Source organism: Thamnophis elegans, chromosome 1 (assembly GCF_009769535.1).
Source record: "Thamnophis elegans isolate rThaEle1 chromosome 1, rThaEle1.pri, whole genome shotgun sequence".
NCBI lineage: Eukaryota > Metazoa > Chordata > Lepidosauria > Squamata > Colubridae > Thamnophis > Thamnophis elegans.
Genome location: NC_045541.1, coordinates 53,234,553 through 53,256,198, shown reverse-complemented (window position 1 = coordinate 53,256,198; position 21,646 = coordinate 53,234,553). Strand labels below are relative to the sequence as shown.

Genomic DNA, 21,646 nt, shown 5'->3' with positions numbered 1-21,646 from the left:
GCGGTGTGAACAATCACGTCTGATTCATATACAAAAAGAAAATAGATGAGCTATTTGGATCCTGAGTACAGACATAGAGATTGAAGTCCTATATCAACTATTAACTTGAAAACAACTATGGTCGTACTTTGGATTATGAAGTCCTAAATATTCTAGCCGAGTACAATATAATTAATAGTATAGTATAGTATAGTACAGTATAATATAATACAATAATATAATAAATATATTTAGGGGTGGGCTTCAATTTTTTTTAGCAAGGGGTTCTCTGCCCAATTGCTGGGTGGTTGTGGCCCTGGTGGGCATGGCCTAGTCAGTCTCCTGCACAATGGGGGGCATTTTTCACCCTCCCTGGGCTCCAGAGGCTTTCCTTGAGCCTCTGGCAGGGTGAAAACGGCCTCCCCAGGATCCGGAGGCCCTCTGGAGGCTGGAAACAGGCCCTTCCCAAACTTCCAGTAAGCCCGTTTTTCGCCCTCCCCAAGCCTCTGTGTGTGCCCTGCACTACCTGCATCCGAAATGGGCCGTGTGGGGACTCCTGGGAGGGGCGGGGTGGGTGAGGCCAGCCAGGAGTGTGATTTGGGGATTCTCCGAACTGCACAGAATCTTAGATGTTCTCCCAAACCCCTGCAAACCCCCAGCAGCCCATCCCTGAATATATTCCTGTCTGTCCAAATTCCTGTCTGTCTCTAGTATAAGTACAAACAACGTGTGTCAGTTGCTATCACACATCGGTAATTAACACTATTTGCACTATTAATAATATGGCATAGTTATTCCCTTATAATTGGGGAGGGGGGAAATGATGCCCCTTTTATAACTTGTAGACTTCAATTCCCAGAATTACTGAGCCAGTCATGCTGGCTCAGGAATTCTGGGTGTTGAAGTCCACAAGTTATAAGGAAGCCATAGTTTCCCATCTCTGCCTTATAATGTAATTCCTTCTTTGCTACAAAAAAGATTCAAAAAAATCCATGCTAGCCATAATGATGAAATTTCCTAGCAAGTGCACCTGCATATTTCAGCTGTCTTGGCAAAATTCCTACTTGCTCCACTCTAAGGCACCAGGGACCAAAAGACAAAATTTGTGACCAGGATATGCAATCACTCAATTGGGATAGGAAAACTAGTTCCATGGAGTTTTGGGGAACTATGATTGTAGAGAAGGTTCAACTAAATGTTTGCATTAACCTCTAGTAGAGCAGAAAGTTTAAAAAAAAGTTACTTAACACCCGCCCCCCCCCCCCACACACACACACGAACCTAGACACCCCAAAGTGTCAAAGGCAATATTGTGTGGAACAGGATATTTATATAGTGATCGGTCCTCAACATGAAAGAGACCATTGTTCTCCTTGAATTTGCTCACCTCATCAAAGTCAGCAATGATTTCATTGAGGAGCCTCAAGCACTCCACCCCTTCATTGTTGGCCTCTAACTCCACATAGAATTCGGAGAAGTTGCTGATGGAAGCAAACATGACAGCCACACATTCACAGGACTGGTAATACAGTTCATCATTTCTCCGCTCCTGTGCAAGAAAGTGGGCTGCTACATCCTTTGGCAAGATATTATGGAGAAGCCGTCGATTGTAGGCCTGCAGCTCCTCCATCTCCTCCTTTTCTTCAGTAGCCTGAAGAGAGAGACAAGGAGGTGCTGCAAGTTAACTTCATTTATGTGCGAAATGGGCTGGAAATAAATATGCATGGGATCTTAATAGATTGGTGTCAACAGAATCACATTATACACTTCACTGGGTTCTAATTTTAAGCATACATAGAAGGCCTATTACTGAAATTATTAATTATATCCTCAAAATTGGACTCTCAAATATTGGTGGAAGCTTCGTTTTGAGTTCTGATTCAGTTTGGTGATCAGATCAATAGGAGTAGAATTCTATGAAGAAGAAATCATCAACAGATGTTTGTAAAAGCAGCAAAATTTCCAAAATTGTTATCCTTGGGACATAATTTAATCGAGAAAATGTAATTAATTAGTTTTTGAAAAGGACTCCCACTGAATTACAATACTCTTCATTTACTCAATTTCCAATATTTATATAACACGTTTTCCCACACAAATGTTCCGTGTGGAATATGCTTGTCAGTTTTCTTCATCTAAGCTATGGGTCCACTACACTAAGCTGGTGCCGATCAGCCGCCTGTAGATTACATATTCCATAGCAAGGTATCTGTGATCATGAAATGAAAAAGAAATTCTGTATAAGTTTCCTCTGATCTAAGAATTCTAGTTCTGATTTATGAGCACAACAAAATAACAGCATGAGCAGCAATCATGTACTGATCATAAGAAGGCACTCTAATATAATATTAAAGACAGGCATGCAAGAATAAGCACCTGCAGACATACCCACCTGAAGCTTCCAAAGGAAATCCAACCTCGCTGTGGATTCCACCTGCTGTGCATGTAGATAGACCGCCAAGACAAAAACAGTGATGACAACAGGGGTTACAATCTTCAAAGCAACCCTGGACACATTGGAAGGACTATACAGGAAACAAAATGCACAAATCTGAAAATTATAATGTAACAGTGACTCAAGCATAAAGAACATAATGCTTCTTGTGTTGTCAAATCAAGCCTTCCAGTATTTCTCACCCCTAGAAATGCTCCCAGAGGGCTTAGAGTGCAATTTCTCCATGTTCTGAGTGTGTTAATGCATTTGTTTGTTTATTTATTGAATTTATTTGCCATTCATCTCACAACAAAATAACTCTGGGTGACTTTAAAATCCTAACAAATAAAATCCTTAGAAATAAATATTGTTAAAAAAATTTTTTTTAAAGAAATTAAGATAAAATTTAGTTAAAAGATGGGGAGGGAGAGAACAGGATTCCCCTGGGTGGGGGGAGATGGGATTGCCTTTTAATTCAACAACCACCTCCAAGTGATGCTCCCCATTTGAGACCCCATGCCATCTAACAGATCCAGGTCTTCAGACTCCTGCGGAAGGACAGAAGGGTAGGAGCCAATCTCACCTCACGGGGTAAGACAGTCTAAAGGGCAGGAGCCACAGGAGAGACGGCCCTAGAATTCCTTGACCAATAGTAACATGGGTCATCCTAGGGCCGTGATGGCGAACCTGTGGCACTCAGAGCCCTCTCTGCAGGCATGCAAGCTGCCATCCCAGCTCAGCTCAGCTCCAGTGCACATGTGCAGGTGCCTTCTGCTGGCCAGCTGGTTTTGGGGGTTTTCTGGCGCATGCACAGGAGTGTGGGACTCATGCAGAAGACACGTGTGCATGAGTGGGGTGCACGTAGGGGGGGGGTCGTGCATGCACATGGGGGTCATGCACACATGTGCGGGGGGGCACCCATAATGCAATGCGCACCCCCCTGGGCTCTGCCCCCGGCACAAGCGTGCGCATTGCATTATGGGTGTGCACGTGCAGGCTTTCAGCACTCACTGCCGAAAAGGTTAGCCATCACTGTCCTAGGGACTCCAAGAATTGCCTGTGCTGCCATACTTTGCACCAGTTAAAGCTTCCAAATGCTCTTCAAAGGTAGTTCCATGTAGAATGCATTTCAATAGTCCAGATGTGAGGTGACCAGGACTTGAGTGCAAGGACTCCTGATCCAGGAAAAGATCAGGTGTATCCTGGTTTAAAGAGTGAATGCAACCACCTGCAGTCCTAGTGCAGCATCTTGAGCCACAGATCTGCACCAATACAAGCTTCCACAGATTCTAGAGTAATTGTTGAAAATGCAATTACATCGTCCTTCATTAACTCACCATATTCCATTCTCAGTCTCATTCATACTGAAAGAACAAGAAGGACATATTTTAGGCAAAACAAAGATATATTTCGTTTCTTTTATCCATCATTAGCACCACTGTGGAGATTCTCAGTCATCAGGTCAAAGTTGTCTCAAAGGTGCTTTTTCAAAAGGCAACTGGATGTTTTTTTCCCCTCAAGGAAGAAAAAGAAAATGTTTTGCTTCTCATCCAATGAATGAATCGCAACTGATGAGGCTTCTTGGATGAGAAGCGAAAGGTTTTCTTCTTCCTCAAGGAAAACCAGTTGAGTTTGCCTTTTGAAAAAGCACCTTTGAGACGATCATTAGCCCCTGGTTTTGTTTTTGTTTTTTTTCAATTTCACATATTCTTTTCTGTGACATCACTTGCATTGGTAAGAGAGTTCTGAGCCAAGTTAGTCTCATATCTTCTTTCACTAAACTGCTGTATCTTAGCCTTGTCTCCCCATTGGCAGAATGGGATGCACACACTGACCTGTTGTGAAGTGGCAAAGAAATTTAAAAACACAAAGGATGTACAAGAATTGTTCTGAGTTACATGTTCCCTTCCCCACATATCCCCAAGGAAACTATCTTCTTCCTTTGCATCAAATAAATGACCATAGCCTGCTTACTTATGAGCACTGCATGTAGTTGAGGCACACTTGAGCACACATCTCTCCTGTCTGGAATGTAACCAATTCGTTCAACAAAACTGCATTCTTTCCTAAGCCCCATCCATCACAAACAAAGCCATCCGTAAATTCAACCTACTAACCATCTGGTTGAAACACAGTCATGCTATGAGATGCTGGAATGCAATCACATACAGGAGCTCTGAACTCTTGTCTATCTGCTCATTAACAAAGTAACTTAGGAAAAACTGTCCTGAACAGGAACAAATCTGGGATTGGGTGCGGGGGGGGGGGGGGGCGTGTAGATTTTGGGTGTGAAAATTTGCCAGATCTAGCTAGAGGTTGCAGAAGAAATACGCAGAAAATAATTCCCCAGAACATCCCTACGAGAGATGCATTTAAGCAGCAGCATAGAACATTTAGTGGCTGCTTCCTTCAAAGTCCCACCTCTTTCTCTCTCACACACACTCATCAATGACCCATAGTGAAATGTTCACAACCCACCACCAGCTTCCCAGGGGACATTTAAACATAATTGCACATAAACACAACACTTTTGAAGCACAAAAGAAAATAGTGACACTTCTTATGATGAGGGTTGATAAAAAGGTTGAAAATAATTTCAGAAATGTTCCCCTACCTTGTTTTTCTAGAAAGCATCCAAAGTTCCATTTGATTCAATATGCAAATAAATTAAAGAAGCATACATTTAGTACAGAGATGTAATGTGCATTGCTCCATAATAACATTCTTTCAGTTTTTCACTTTGGACACTATGGGGAGCCATAACCATTTGGAAAGAATTTGTTCTATGAGTATGGTTAACTGTAGGTTTAATGTACCTTTTGGATTTAATTTAATTTAATTTAATTTTGGATTTACTGGGAAGGATTAGAAGGAAAATTACAGAGTAAGACAAGACATCATATATCTTACTCTGTTTAGAAGTTAAACAAATAATCCCAGTGATGTGTAAACCTAAAGATATCTATACCTAAATAGGCATAATATATTGGTTGTGAAATATTACATTAACAAAATCCCTTTTAAGGCCAAATTATTTGGAATTATTTGGAAAACATGAAACTTTATATTTACTAAACTATTATTTCATTGAGGGATCCTAGAAGTCTGGCACTCTGACAAATCAGCCATCAATAGACGCATAGATATTAACAACATCTATAGACTATGCAAAAGAGACAATCAACCAGCTCAAAAGAGAACAAAAAGACCCCAGCACCTCTCCACCAGTAATCAGCACCCAGATCAGCATAGATTAACTCTAAAGTTAATCTCAGACCAACAATAAAGCATCGGACACCAACAAGTTCTAACTTATGCATTGAGTACCAACAAAGGAGGAGTATTGGGGACAAATGTTCACATCAAATGTGTACTAAATTCAATGAGTTTCGAAGCAGTTGAGTTCCAAGGTATCATTATAGTTTGGTGGATCAGGAATCCATATTAATTCAATTAATTCCACTTTCTTCTTTTCCACATTACCATCATCCTCTGTAAGGGTAATGGTAGCCACTTCTCCTTCACATAGACACCCCCAATGAATTTGTAACTAAGTGTGGTAAGACCTCTTTTCTCAAATCTCTGTGAGGGGAAGGAATGATTAGCCCAAAATTACCAAGGAAGCTTCTGTATTTGAGGGTAGAGTAGAATATGCCATTCCTAACTATTACGCCACACTGGATCTCCATAGAAGAATTGGGCTTCCTGAATCGGGAAGCAAGTGCACCTAAGCTGTGCTTGGCTGTCCTAAAAGTTTCCCACCAGCTATAAATAGTATGCTAAGTAGTGAGTCCTAGCTATTATGAGGACCCAGATTGTTGGGAGCAATTATGCTGACCCTGGTAAACCGCTTAGGGTGGGCTGTAAAGCACTGTGAAGCGGTATATAAATCTAAGTGCTATGTATTAAAAGCGCTTTCAGAACAAAAGTTAATAAGTAGCAAAATGCAGCTCCAACATTTATTTCTTGAAAAAGATGTGCTTATTTACTTCACCTTATTCCTGACATCTTGATTGTGAGGTGATGCAAGTAATTGCTTCAAAGTGCTCTAATTTAGCCTGCTCAAAATTCCTGGCACTGTAAAATTTCTAAAAGAGGGTTTGTTTTCAGATTACTCCTTCAAACGGCTTCTAATTTGCCATCAATTTTCTCTTATAGGAAGAGAAAAATCATGTTCAGGTGGATTATCTCAGCAAAGCAATTAAAAACACAAACATCCTCCCCTCCCCCTTCTGTATTTCTGGCTGAGAAAGTTTTTACTTTCTTTTTTTTTTTTTTATGCATTACTCATTTACAAGAGTTCAATCAAAATGGCTAGACAGGGTATTTTAAGGGCATTATGAAAATAATAAAACATTACTGGGCTAAATAATATGATAACAGTGGGGTAGCTAATCAACAAAGGAATCAAAATTCTGCAGAGGAGGAAGCCAGCTCTAATGAGTCACTAGTCAAATTAATGAGTCATTAGCACATCCAGGCAACACAATCCAGTGTGTGTGCTGTTTGAAAGGAAGCCCCTCTGTGTCGAAGGAGTGCACTGCACATTTAGAAGGCATCTTTTTGATCCCTTAATGTCGATCTTAAAGAAATCCTGCAAGCCCAAATTTGCCCATAGAATTACCTTTTCCACCTCTAGTATCAATGCTGAATTCTTGTATACCTGGCATTGGAATTTTTGGCTGATCCGAGTAAGATTTATGGGAACAGGCCTTCCTATATGGGGCCCTTGGACAAAATCCTGAGACTCCGTCCTGCCTACTCAGAGCTGGTTTGAGAGTGGAGTGTGATAGATCCAACTAATCACTCCAAATAACTTCCTGTCAATATTATATGGAGCAATGGAAAGGCAACCATTTTGCAGGGATTCCTGCCCCATTGCTGCTATAGCACCATTAGATATTGGTTTCTTAATTGGATGACGGATGCAGCTGTGTCAGCTTAATCAAATGTTAGACATGGGGCATCTGTAGTCAACTGTCTGTATATTGGCAATAACTTCACCTTAGGACCAGCAGCCATGAAGGTCAAGCTGTATTTAAAAAGACCACTTAGCCATTAATAGTTCATCTTTTGGAGCTTAACTTGAGAATCCTTCCTTCCTTCCTTCCTTCCTTCCTTCCTCCCTCCCTCCCTCCCTCCCTCCCTCCCTCCCTCCCTCCCATTGAAGTAGATATCACTGGGCGGCCACTAAGCTACCACCAGCTTCGTCATGCTGCTTAAATTTAAATGGGAAGAAATGAATCCTCAAATAGGAAAACAAGCCTTTTGTAGCTAAGTGTTGGAAGCTATTCCATGCACCAATCTTTCACTCAGTGAAGAATGGAAGGAGTGACCCTTATTTTTCCACAATAAATTTATATTCTAATAACTTGATTCCTGGAGGTACTTCAATCCCAAGGGAGGTCCCCTTTCTGATATCACAGTGGTTCTCAACTTTTTCTTCACCCCAGACCCCTTTAAATACCTTTTGTGGCCACAGATAGTAGCCATGGATCATCAAGTCTTAGCTCAAGATTAAAAGCACTAGGCTGCATCAAATATTTATAGACCCCCTGTGATGACATCACAAACCCCCAGGAGTCAGTGAACCACAGGTTGAGAACCTCTGCAGTATCATATACAAGATGGGAAAGGGATTTATGGCAGGGATGTAAGGCTAAAGAATAATTACTTCTGCTTGGCATCTCTTACATTTGTGTATTTCTCTTCACAGATTTCTTTCTTATGCCTCCCCATGATGCCATGTCCACATAAGGACACTGACAACATTCCCATGGGTCATGGGGCTTTCTATCCTTGGTTGGTAAGCATCCTAAGAACCATTCTGGAGCAGTGCATGATATAGTCTCATATATATTGCCCCATCCCCACACTTAGTTTCTGTTGGTTTACTGATCTATCTGCATGGGATATGGCCTCCCATACATATTGTCCTGTGTGCAATAGGAGAGCCACCTGCAACATCCTATTCAGGTGGCCGCTGGGATCTCCTTGACCACTTGGGGTTGGCCTGTATCTACTGCAGATTTACTTGAAAAGCTGCACCTGGAATTTGCCTGTGAATGGATGAGATATACCTCTAAAAACCAATTGGTAAGATTGTAGTCTGCCTGAAATCCATACAGCAATGCAGAGCTCTTCCCTTAGCAAAGCCTTACTGCACAGCTTTCCAAACAGTTCCCCAAGCCAATGATAGCCATTACCTTCCAAAACACAAGAAGCCAGGCTACTACAGTGTCCACTTCTTACTAGGCCAATGGGAAGGCCATTCCCCTAGAGAGAGAGCTGCAGATGTGCCACACTTGATTCTAGGACATTTAGGATTTGCCTCTATCCTTTCCATGCTCCCTTCCTTTGCTTCTGTTCCTCAGGTGGAAATGGCAGGCCAAGGCTGCCCCAATATCCTGGAGATTCTCAGCATGGTGTGAGGCAAATCAAGATTTAGCTCCAGACTCCAATTATTATTTTGTGCCTCCTCCTTACCGCCTGTGAGAACTTGGGAGATATATTTGCATTTATTTGTATCCTATATTTATTACTTTTTACAAATAACTCAAGGTAGCAAACATATCCAACATACCTTCCTTCTACTATTTCCCCCCAAAACAACCCGGTGAGACGGGTTGGGCTAAGATACTGCTGAAATATATTGGATAATGCCACCAATTTGGAATGTGAAGTGATAAACCTGGTTCTGAACAATTCCATTTCAGACGGCAACACTTCTTCATATGTTAAAAAAAATTATAATAATTTTCTAAGATACATGGATTCTATCCACATTTTGATTTTTTAAAATGAAAAGTGTTCAGTGATACATGTCAATTGAAATGGTCCAGTTTAGACTAAAATATATCAATTCACATGGTTGTTCAGGAAAATTTCACACCACCAACCATGGCCACCTCCCCCTCCTTCCCCGCTCCCAATCCTCCATGGATTCTTTATGTTTACCTACATGGCGTTGGCTATAACCAGAAGGTCTGCATTATCGAAGAGGGTAAGGCCTGGCACTTCCACAATGAGGACATATATAAATTCAATAATCAACATCAAAATGAGTTTCCCGATGCAGCTGATCTGAAGGAACACGGAGCAGGCCAGGAGGGTCAGTAAAACACTGTAGGTAAAGTACTGTGTGTGGGATTGGGGGGAATGAAAATAAGAACAAGAGAAAAGAATTTCTGTAAACCAAAGGTCAACTTAGCAGATTTACAAAACACAGTTATAAATATCTTAGCTGCAAATTAAGATTCCTCAGTTTCAAGATTCTCCATCATGAGGCCAGCACAGGCTAAGAAAGGCTTAGTTTCCAGGAGACCTATGCAGGAGTGTGCTGCTACAGGTTTGCCCAGGTTCAGGAGAACCTGTAGCTAATGTTATGGCCAGTTTAGAGAATCTCCAAATCCCATCCCTGGCTGGCCCCGCCCCACCTATCCCACCCCTCCCAGGAGTCTCCACGCAGCCTGTTTTGGATGCAAGGTAAGTGCAGGGCCCACACAGAGGCTTGGGGAGGGGTAAAAATGGGCCTCCTGGAAGGCCTCCGGAGGAACTGACACTAACATTGTTTTTGAAATGACTTCTAAAACAAAATAGCATTTTACAACTGCAAATGACCACACAGGGAAATAGAATATAAACACATTTTAGGCCCAGGAAAAAAAAACGAGTTTAGAAGTTTATGTAATGGTTTTTTTTAGCCCAAACTGCTATCTAATAATATGCAGTATTAGCCCACATTCCCAGTGATATGAAGAAATATCAGATATATTCTTCAGTGTCAGGAAAGAGCCATCTTTTTTAAAAGCTTACCCTCCAGCTCTGTGTGAGGTATACCTGTGTCAGTACACATACGTATGCATGTGTTTGTGTATTATATATGCATGTACACCAGGTCCCTTTGCAGCATGCAGGAACACAAACATGTCTGCAGCTCCTTAAAGCAGAAGGTTAGGATTTCAAGGCAAAAGTTGCTTTGGATTGCCTAAAGATGCAAATGTGGTTCCTCTATGAAGGTCCTTAAACCAACTAGAACTTCTGCTGGGATTATAGAGCAGTTGCGGAAGGCCAACCTACAGGCCCCAGAAAAGATGCAGCAGTGGTACATTTTTGCCCTCCATGCTTTAAAGCAGGGGTGAAATGCTACTGGTTTGGACCAGTTCACCCCGACTAGTAGTAAAAAATGCTACCAGTTCAGGCAAACCGGTATTTCAAATGATCAGCTGTGATGCACGATTAATATTAGCTAAATCGTTGGATTTCCTGCTTTCTAGCTAATCTAAATCGTGTGGCACAGCGGATTCCCTCCCCCCCGCTGTTCTACTTACCTTTGCAGACTCAGAAGGCTTCAAAATGTTCCTTTTTTAGCGCTGCACGGGCGTGCCTCAGGCACGCATGCGCGCAAAGCGCATGCTCAGTAGCAGACTCACCAAACTGGTAGCAGACTTCAGAGGATTTCACCGCTGCTTCAAAGCAACTCCTCTACAGTTCCTTCAACAACTTTTTCCAGGATTGTGCGGAACCTACAGAGGTCCCCAAAATACTTTCACAAGTATGGAATAGACTGGAGTCTTTTTAAGCCGGGCAGATTTACGCTGCAATTCTGTACATATGTTAGCATACATAACCTTATTCTTTTTGGTGGGAATAATGTCCACGTAAGTATTTAGAGAGCTACGATCTTTGTACTCATAGGAGAAGGTCCACAGAGGTCTTGCTGAATCTCCCATCCCATGGTGATCTCTTCCCCCTACCCCTAAATACAATTTCTGCAGGCTGAAATACATAGAGAAACCTCTACACAGTTCATTTGGAAAAACATACTGCTTTAAGGTTGTGGGTTCAGGAATGGGACTGCCTAGCAATTGATTGTGTTCTTGAAATTTACTCAATAATCTCATCTTGCGTTATGAATACATTTAATTTATATAAAAGGATGTGTGTCCTATCACTTAGCAAAGCTCCCAGTTCATTGCATAGAAAGCGGCAATTCGGAAGGGAACTATGCTAATGCTTTCCCTGTGGTGTTATAATTTTACAAAGAGTTCGATTACATGCAGGAACAATCTGAAATAAGATTATTCACTCCTCATCCTGAAGGAGGTTTCATGATGTCACTATATGGAACATGAAGGATTCTTCCCAAAGATCATACAGAGGGATTAAGAGTTGAGTGGCAGACAAAAGTACAAAAACCCAAGCCCTGTTTCAACTATGAAGCAGAGGATGCCACTTTAGTAGACTATCTTGATAAAGACTGAGAGAAAAACCAATACAATAAGGAAGGCACCCGACAGGATGTTACACCATTATTACCCAAAACAAAGGCACCCACATTACAGCACAAAGCAAATACCTCTGGAAAGTTACAATTTGGCTGGGAAGTAGCACAGAATCCTTCTGTGGTTTCCAGGCTATAATTGGAATCCCTAATATGGCACAAATTCACCTCAGGAGGAGTGAGATTATGCTCTGCAGCTATACAGTCGACAAGGTCCACAGTACTACAGGTGAACTGGTGGAAAACAAGAGATAAACATCAAACAAAGACAAATCCAAGGAGAAAAATAATCAAAGCAACATTCTTTGCACCTCACAGTGTATACAGGGGTAGTTTTTTATACCAATGCATATGCCTATAGTGTTAGGAAGTCAGCACCCACTCCTGTCCTAGAAAAATAAGATATTTTAGGAAATATTAAAAGGGCAGAATATTTCCCCTAAAAGGGAGGCAGAAACTCAGCCGCCACCACCATCTTTGTCAATGGGTCATAAAGGCCTGAGCCAGTCTGGTCTACAGAACAAAGATCTACCTCTTTCAGGCACAACCATAGTAGGAATCGCCCTAGGCCCTCTACCCATCTCACCACATGAGATGGGTAGAATATTACATCATCCAGCAAGGCTCAACCAAGCCTGGGACTCAAGATAGCCTACAGAGTTGCCCCTGCATCGTCCCATGGGAGTCTGGCAACCAATCAGAATACAAGCTCAAATTCAAAAGTCCAGAGAGGGCATAAAACCAGGGCACTCTCAGCATCTCTTCCCTTTTCCCTCAGAATCTCAAACCATGTGGTCCTGTCCATCACCAATAAACCTTCTTTCCAAGCAACTTCCATGAATCCAGTGGTTTTTCCCCCACTTGAAACTGAACCCAGATGGACATTTCTTCCAACACTCCATTGAAGATAAATTGTGAAGAGCTTAAGAAGAAACAAAGAAATATTTCCTCCCGCACCGCATGGTCAAATGGTACTTGCTGACATAAAGGTGACACTTTATATGGTTTTAACCAAGGGTTAGAGATGTTTATGGAGGATTGATGCATATCCCTAAGTTTTTAAGGAATTATTCTACTAAAATCAAATTACATGTCTGTTACAAAAGAGACAGAATAGCCTGCAGTATACTGTATATCCTGTAGTGATATATTCTAACAAATAGTTTGGGGCAAGGAAGGGAGGTATGTACAAAGTAAAATTTATTTTTTCTTTATTAAATTTAATCAAATTAAATACGCTGTGTACGATTATTTTGAAAACATTTTGAAAAGATTCTGAGGCCTTGCTTTCAGCTTCTGCAATACTAATAATTCACACTAAAGTTCAATTACAAAAGGGAAATGTAGCATACCATATTGACAAAGGCTGAGAGGAAAACCAATACAATAGTGAAGACCCCGACTAGGGTGTTATTGGTTTTGGACTGAACAATCTTCCGTGAAAGAGTCTGGAGTGGACCTGGAAACAGCTGTATTGAGGGAGAAAATAAAATATTTAAAACTATGACTTTGTACAAATATTGTGTATGGTGTTAGCACCCACCCCTCTCCTAGAAGAATGAAATATTCTAGGAAATATTAAAAAGGCAGAATATTTCCTCTAAAAGAGAATTAAACATCTTAAAGGAAACAAACAAAAGATTCCAGTTCTTTTCCTCCAGCAGATATTTTGGTGCCAGCTTATCTACAAGACAAAAGACTAGGCCTGTGTATCTACAAAACAAAAGACCTCAGTTCCAGGATGATGGAATTATCCTCCAGGGCAAAGTCATTCAGCAACAATAGGAAATTGCCCTTCATTGCATCACCCAGCAAGATTTAACCAAGTCTAGGACACCTACAAAGTTAGTTATCCTCCATGTGGTCACCTACCCAGGACTTCAAACCCATGTGGTCCTGTTCACCATTAAACCATCCTTCCAAGTAGTCTCCATGTTTCCAGTATCTTTCTCCCCACTTGGAACTGAGCCCAGATGGACATGTCTTCTAACAATGGCATGGTGAAATGCTACAGGCATTAATATTTAATTGCCCAAGAATAAATTAATGCCCAACTGTCTCTCCCCACATCGATGTAATTTTTGCAGCAGGAATATATAATTGCTGAATAACTATAACTTGTTATATTGACTTCATTCTCCCAGGCAGTTATAATAGATTTTAGGTGAAAATCAGAGAATGGCATCTAAAATTAAACAATGTTTTATGACCCTTGTTTTCCCTATGTGATCAAAGCCTAATCCAAGAAAGATATATCAACTTAAATATGCTTATAAAATCTTCAGCATTCTGTTCTGCTTTCAAGCTGTAAACTATTTAGACTTTTCTTATATAAAAAGGGTTAAGGAAGATCAAGGTTAGGTGGACAACAAATGCAAACAAAATAGTCAATTGATGATATGAATGCTGACATATGAAAATGCCCTAAAACTCAGAAATATCTTTGGCGTACAACAAGCAAACTATAATTAAATCAGATCATCCTAAAAACAGATGGATACATTATCAAAAATACAAAAGTGGACCGATAGTTATCAATATTATCTTGAATAAATAAAGAATGTTGACAAATGAATTTGGGCACCCTGAAATGTATTTGTGCTGAGGTTCTTATCCTGGCATGCCTTGACAGTACTTTTCTCCTTTGTTTCTTCTTCTACCTCTCCCCCACTTCTCTCTTTCTCTTACTATCACTAGGTTTTTGTTTGGTGTTAAGTGTCCCTCCCCCCTTTTCAACTCTCCCACACACATTTTTAATGTCACAAATCCATGGAGACCAAACAGATACTTTCAGCTCAGAATGCAAATGCAAGAATTCTATAGAAGTTAAAAGCCTCCCTGCTGGGTGTTAATTTCAACTCATCATAGTCCTCTCCACTGCCATTCCTAGAGAAAAACCCGGAAACAAAAGAGAAATAGCAGCTCCCATATACATCACTATTATTTCATCAACTAGCTTCTAAGCAAATTTCTTTTTAAAAAAGGGAGGGGGGAACCCAATTAGTCTTTTAGCAATGACTAAAGGCATCAACCCCCCCACCTTTGCAGTTAGAGAAGGACTTTCACTTCCTTCAAACACAAATTATGAAACTCTTTGACATAGGAAACATGGATTTGCTGGCAACTCTTACAAAAAGAGGAAGAGGGGAACAATCCATGGCAATGTTGATTATTTTAAGTTGCTACTCTCCCCGCCACCGAATACAAAGAATTTCTCTGTGTTTTGTAGCATAGGCAAAGGAATGGATTGGAAAGGAGGAGACATAAAAGAACGTTGTATGAGACACAGCAAAATGCAGTATCATATTGCTGATGATGATGATAATCGAAACCACAATATTTGACAACTCTCTTGAGGTTAAATTAAGAGTATAGCACAACAGCAACTCTTACTGTTATGGATGAATCACAGTGAAATACCACTCCATTTTATATTGGCAGAAATAAATAATGCACTGCATTGAAAACAAAATTACAGGAAATCCTTGACTTACGACCATTTGTTTACAAATCATTCAAAGTAAAAGCAGTGCTGAAAAAAGTCTGTTCCTCGCACTTATGACCATCACCCTCCCCATATTCATGTGAACTCAATTTGGGCAACCATCTCACATGAATGACCCACTGCAATGTCCTCTGGTCAAGTGATCATGATTTGTGCCAGTTTTTTGTTGATTTCCAGCAAAAATTTGCCATGTGGAAGAACAGGTTTGCATTTACAACCAGGGTGTTTGCTTAATGACCCTGGTGAGTGATTCGGAAAATGGGTGATTGCCTCAGAAATGCAGGAGTTGCTTCAGAGTGGGTCACCATCAGGACTGTCTACATCAAAATGCTTTTGGATAGCAGTTCAGAGTCTAAGCATTTAAGTTAACATGCCAAGAAGCTGGAGAGTTCATAACTTTAACTGCTAGATTTGTCATTGGGTCTTTCATTAGCCAATGTTTGCCAAAGTTAACAGTTTCTTACTGACATTTTTCTCCTTGTAAAGAAAATCAGAATATTTGTGTTGTGACTGTGTTTTGTACAGCAGACAAAAGGGGAAGGAACTGATGGGGCGAGTCAAGGATATACGGCGCCTCAGGCTATATTGACGGATGGCATCATCAGATGCAAAGATTTGTATTTTTGGAAGGAAGGGTGGCTTTAGTGACCTTCAGGATAAAGTCAACTGCCTACTTGGCTTTAACCTGAAGTCTGTCATGATGATGGATGATACACGGACATATATATCTATTTATTGCTTGTGTAAACATACAATTTTGTGCTTTTTCAAACCAACCAAATGTATGCTTGCATACAACAATGATAACAATGTGATATACAATTTACAAGGCCTGAAAATCTATATTATGCATGAAACAATCCCCCCAAATTTGACAACTTGCTTTATTAAAGCCTTCTTTCTGAACTGTCAGTTAAAAAAAATGTCAAATGTTGGTAAACAATGCATATCCACAACAGTGCAAACCAGAGGTTTATTTTTCCAATACTGTATATTTATGTTAGCCATTCCCTGTGCACAGTTCTGATAAATGCCAAATGTAAAGAAGAAAAGAGTTATTGAAACACAATCTTTCCTCTGAAGTTATATTAAAAATCCTATGGATTTCAGCCCCAAATGTGGCAACAGTAGAACAATATCAAACCATGTGAATTGATGTTCCAAAAGGATGGAAATTGCTTCTAACCTATCAGACATTCACTGAAAAAAACAATGGTTCTCATATTTGAAGAAGTGTTTCCTATTGTCTTCACCTCATTTTTAAGATCGAGAGCAATTTCCAATTTTAAAGTCAACTTTCTATTAATTTACAAGTATGGGACTTATAACTCTTATCACTTTAATATTTTCTTGTTTCAGAACATAACTTTTACACCATAAAAGCCATCTGAAAAACTGCTCCTGAGCTCTGATGGGAAAATGTATTAAGTACTTGGGGAATAATTATATTAACGTATTTAATTAATTAAATTATCTTTAAAATTAATCAAAAATTAACTCTTGACTTTCTTCGCTGCTTTCCTATTGTTTCTCTTTTTGAAATATGGTTCCTAACATGTTACTCCCTAATGTAGTCCTTTTCCATCCAAACTCTTGTTTTAGAGTTTTAAGTGATTAATTGATTAAAACAGTGCATCAGGAATCAACTTACCTTTACACAGGAGTAAATGACCGAAACAAACACTAGTGTGGTCAATATCACAAAACAGGATAGGTAAAACGCCAGCATGAACACTGAGCTGAAACCAGAAAACAAAGTCAAATGGGTCTACAGTTTGCATTATCCATAAACCATACCAAACCTCTATTATCATTCTAGATCAGCATAGGGTGGGTCGGATACAATCAATTAAATAGCACGGAAGATACTTTAGAAACTAAAAACAAGGAAAAAAATACAAAAAACTAAAACATATTAAAACAGAAAGTATATGTATACATGTATGTCTAAAAGGCATCTAAAAGGAGCGGAGGGAGCATTAGAAGGGCGAGGAAGCATAAAAGGTTCAAATTACATAGTACTCTAATAGGCAAACTAGATGCTCATTAAGTTTAATTGATGGCACAGGTCATCATCCAATGAATTTTGAGTACTGTGGTGTAGAACCTGGCAACAATGCATGTAAGCAGAAGGGAGGTGTGGAATTGCCCTGTGTGCCTTGGGTATTTATGCAGTAATGGTGAGATGAGACTAGTATGGATAGCTCTATAACATAGGCACTGGAGAAGCACATGCTCTGTTCTTTCCATGTTTTCTGAATCATAAGGTCACTGTCTCTTCAGGTAAGGACTTTTCTTGTATCGACCTTCACAGACAACTGCCATATCATGCCAGGCTACCAGCCCCTCCAGTGTTTATGTTTTCAAGTTTAGATACGTGGGGAGGCAGAGTCCCTCCTGGATTCCCTGGCAATAAAGATTAGATGCAACTGGCATTCTGTATTTGCTACATACTGTTTAATGAATGCTTCGGCTTGAGCCAAAGACCTCTTAAGAAACCCAAGGATGAGATTTTAGTTGCCACTACCTAGATTTCCATGTGGATTGAAAATCATGGAAAAAGGACTAATGGTTGAATATGGTCACCCACACGCTCGCCTCCACTTTCATGAAGCCTGTTTCTAGTTGCAAGGTGGCATTAGACACACAATTTGAGACTTGAAGGACTCCTTTTAAAAATTCCAATTATACAAGTTCTAATGGTGCAAAAAGGGACGCGGTATCGCAGTGGCTAAGACACTGAGCTTGTCAGTCAGAAAGGTTGGCAGTTTGGCGGTTTGAATCCCATATAACAGAGTGAGGTCCCGTTACTTGTCCCAGCTTCTGGCAATCTAGCAGTTCAAAAGCATGTAAAAATGCAATTAGAAAAATAGGGACCACATTTGGTGGGAAGGTAATAGCATTCCGTGCGCCTTCAGCATGTAGTCATGCTGGCCACATGACCATGGAGATGTCTTTGGACAGCGCTGGCTCTTCAGTTTTGAAATGGAGATGAGCACTGCCTCCTAGAGCTAGGAACAACTAGCACATATGTGCGAAGGGAGCCTTTACCTTAATGGTGCAAAATTGGAGAAGGGGGCCTAGCTGGGCACTATACAGAAGTTGTAGTATTGACTTGGCTTCTGATAATGGGAATGTTGCAGTTATATAGCATACTTTATTTGGCCAAGTGTGATTAAACCTCCAAGTAATTTGTCTCTGGTGCAGAAGCTCTCAGTGTACATGCAAAACAACAGAGTAATAATCATCATCATAATGATAGCAATAAGAGAGGAGGGTAGAGGAGATGAGAAGGATAATAATACTACTGCAGTGGCCATATTTCATCCTACAGAATTAAAGGATAGCAGATGAGCTCTTTTGTGCATTTTCAGCAACTTAGTCCACGTGGCCTTCCTACTGCTGACAGAATGATAGACTAGCCCAGTTGTCTGAAAGAAGAGACCATCTTGATCTTGTGTCCATTTATGCTCCAAGAGTGGCTCTTGGGGCTTTTGGCAAATGCCATGAATTTAATTTTCAGATAACTGAATTCTAGCTGGTTCTTCTTGCAGTACTGTGCTAATGCTCTCAGTGCTTTCTTTTAAAGGTTAATAGGTGTTTTTGAAAGTGTTACAGCTTTTCGGTTGCCCCCCTTTGCTTCTCTTGGTCAAACACTTTTTCTATCCATCCATCTTCATCCATACTCTCTATTTCCAATAGCCCAATCTTGTCTATCTCTGTTAGCTTTACTAGCACCCAAGTTTCTTCGGAACTGCATTATATTTTTAGACTCAGAAATGTGAAGTTTTTGGTGTTCTCTAAGCTTGGTTATTTTCTTCCAGATGTTTCATTTTCCAATAATCAAGCTCAGAGACCTCCACAGTTCAACTCTAAACTAGAAATGTTATCCCATATTAGTAACGTTCAGAGAAAAATGTCTTTCTTTAATAACCTACCTCTTGTTTAATCTCATGCAATGACTTGGATACCGATCAAATGAAATTTCCTAACACAAAGCATAACAATAAGGGACTATTCAAATGAATGTTTTATGCCTCTGCGCCCAACAAACCTAACACTGTTTCCAGTTCCTGTTTTGAATTCTCCAATGTACATTTGAAGTCCACATTCATGTGGATCTACAATTCTGTGCTTTACCAGAAGTTCAATTTTAGTGATGGGATGGGAGATTTTCTACTATAAATTCACCCTCAAAACATTTTCGAAGAAGGACCACTGGGAAAAAATGTATTTCAAACTTTCTCTGTGAGAAAGTTTGCCTTCCTCTGGTATCCTCAATTTCCTTGAGATACGAATAGCAACTCTATAATTTAGATAGTAGCTGCGCCTTCCACACAGCTTTTCTAGCACAGCTCAGCTAGGTGCAGCAATCTTCAGTTTAAAAGAGAAACAAAGGGGATTTGATCCAAAGAGATGAGAAGGGAAATAATTTCACATAAATTCTATAATGCAATTAAGAGAATGGGAAAACTCATTTGTTGGATTTCTTAATCAGCAAGAATCAGGTTGGTAATGTCAATACCATTCTCTGAGGTATTTTATATAAGCTTTCCATTACAGAGATGTCTGCAGCAAAAAGCAAACCAGGGGTATGAAGCCCTTCAGTTACTGCTGAACTATAATGACTCATAAGCCCCAGCAGTTTGATAAATGGTAGGGGACACTAAGGATAATAATTCAACCACACATTTTGAAGCCTCGGAGAAGCAAGAAACCTGCCTTTATATATCCCATTAGACAATATTTTATTGCAGTATCTTGCTGGAATCATGTACAAATTCTTTATAGCGCACGCAATAGTGGGTAAGCTGTCAATATTCTTATTTCTCCATCATTCCTCCTTGTCTCCCTACTCTGAAAAAATGACTGTAGAAAGTCAAAAGGATACCAGAGCAAATGTGGTTGTGTGCCACCAAAAATTCTGCTGCCTTCAGAAGCATTTCTAATGACCATTGGAGCTAAACTATATTTAGATTTTTATTTAGAGTTATCTGCCATTTCAGTTTTGAACATCATTGCCATATATGAGTGTACATTTTAACTTGACAATTTTTCTGACTTATTATGTACAAAATCTACAAACTGAGCAGGCTTGCATTCCTTCTGCCATGCAACCTCATCCATAATTCAACTACAATGATTATCAAGCTCGGGAACATTAAGGCTAACCTCAGTGAAAGCCAGCAGGGTTTCAAACTCTTTTTAACTACAAAGAGCACTTCCACTTGCTAATTTATTCACCACTTTCCTGGCATTCCTGTTGATCATAATGGAATGATCACTGCAACATTTGCAACCCCCCCCCCACTAAATTTCAAAGCCCCCTTCAAAGTATATTCAGTGCTATAAAGCATCTATTCCCCTATCAGTTGAGCAACACAGTCAATCCTATAAACCATTTTGCAAGTGCTGCATTTTGTGCCCACAATCCCTTCCTTATTCCTTCACTACTCAGAGAATATTCGAGTTTCTAAAAGCAACATTTTATGTTGCATCTGACCTGATATTTTATTGCTGAAATATTGCTTGCGATAAAGATATAATGCCAGGAATTTTCCCCTAAGAATATAAAACTGACAAGAGGGGAAATGTAGGTAAGAAAATTATTTCTGAAAAAATCTTCTTTATTGGGCAGAGACTCTTCATCTTCCCAAAAATGATAATGTTGTTGTTTTCATCTGGTTTTGAGACCTTTTGTATTAATTTAACAATTGTACATACCCTACTGATTTTGGGGAGTGTAGCTCATAGAACATAAAAAATGATGCAGTCCTAACTCTTGATACCTTTTTTTAGGAAACTGTGGGTTATAGTGGGTTATTGATGTAGGTTGCCATTGCCTCCTCCCTAGGGCTGAGAAAGAATGGCTGGCTCAAGACAATCTAAAGTGGGACTGAGTTTAATTTTTTTCCAAAATTAAAAAATAAATAAATAAATAAAGTGGGATTGATTGAACTTCCAGTCTCTCAGTTTATAGCCTATTTTCTTAACCACTATGCCAAACTGGTTCTTAATTATCACAATTACTTCCATTCATTTAATATTTTTCTTCATATAGACTAAAATCATAGATTGTAGGCAACTTTTGTAGGGCTCTGAATTAAGCCCAAAGCTTTGCAGAGTTGTTGGCTTATGCAGAATGTATAATCTTCTGCATAACCATATGCAGGTACAGTTTCAAGTCCACCTCTCACTTAATCCATTTAAATATAATTGCTTTTATCTCAACATCCCTTAAAAATTGTTTTGTTACCTATTAATAAATATATACTTATTCTATTTCCATGAATAGGTCTTAATAATTATATAAATTAATGTATTAGTTTACAACTGTAATCTGCTATCTTATACTTTTATGAAACTTCTTGTGATTTAATTTATTGTCTGAGGTAAAATGGCTGTGTCAATGTGTTTTTGTTATATTTATTTATAAAATTTATTG

At 39.7% G+C, this 21,646-nt stretch overlaps 1 protein-coding gene across 1 annotated transcript in view; it reads right to left on the bottom strand.

The window, feature by feature from the left end:
- Positions 1-21,646, bottom strand: part of ADCY5 (adenylate cyclase 5) — a 290,915-nt gene that overhangs the window by 4,529 nt on the left and 264,740 nt on the right. The window contains 8 exon segments of the mRNA XM_032226514.1: positions 1,367-1,630; positions 2,372-2,504; positions 3,751-3,777; positions 5,028-5,036; positions 9,375-9,550; positions 11,772-11,930; positions 13,049-13,165; positions 16,853-16,940. Coding sequence (XP_032082405.1) covers positions 1,367-1,630; positions 2,372-2,504; positions 3,751-3,777; positions 5,028-5,036; positions 9,375-9,550; positions 11,772-11,930; positions 13,049-13,165; positions 16,853-16,940 — 973 coding nt within the window.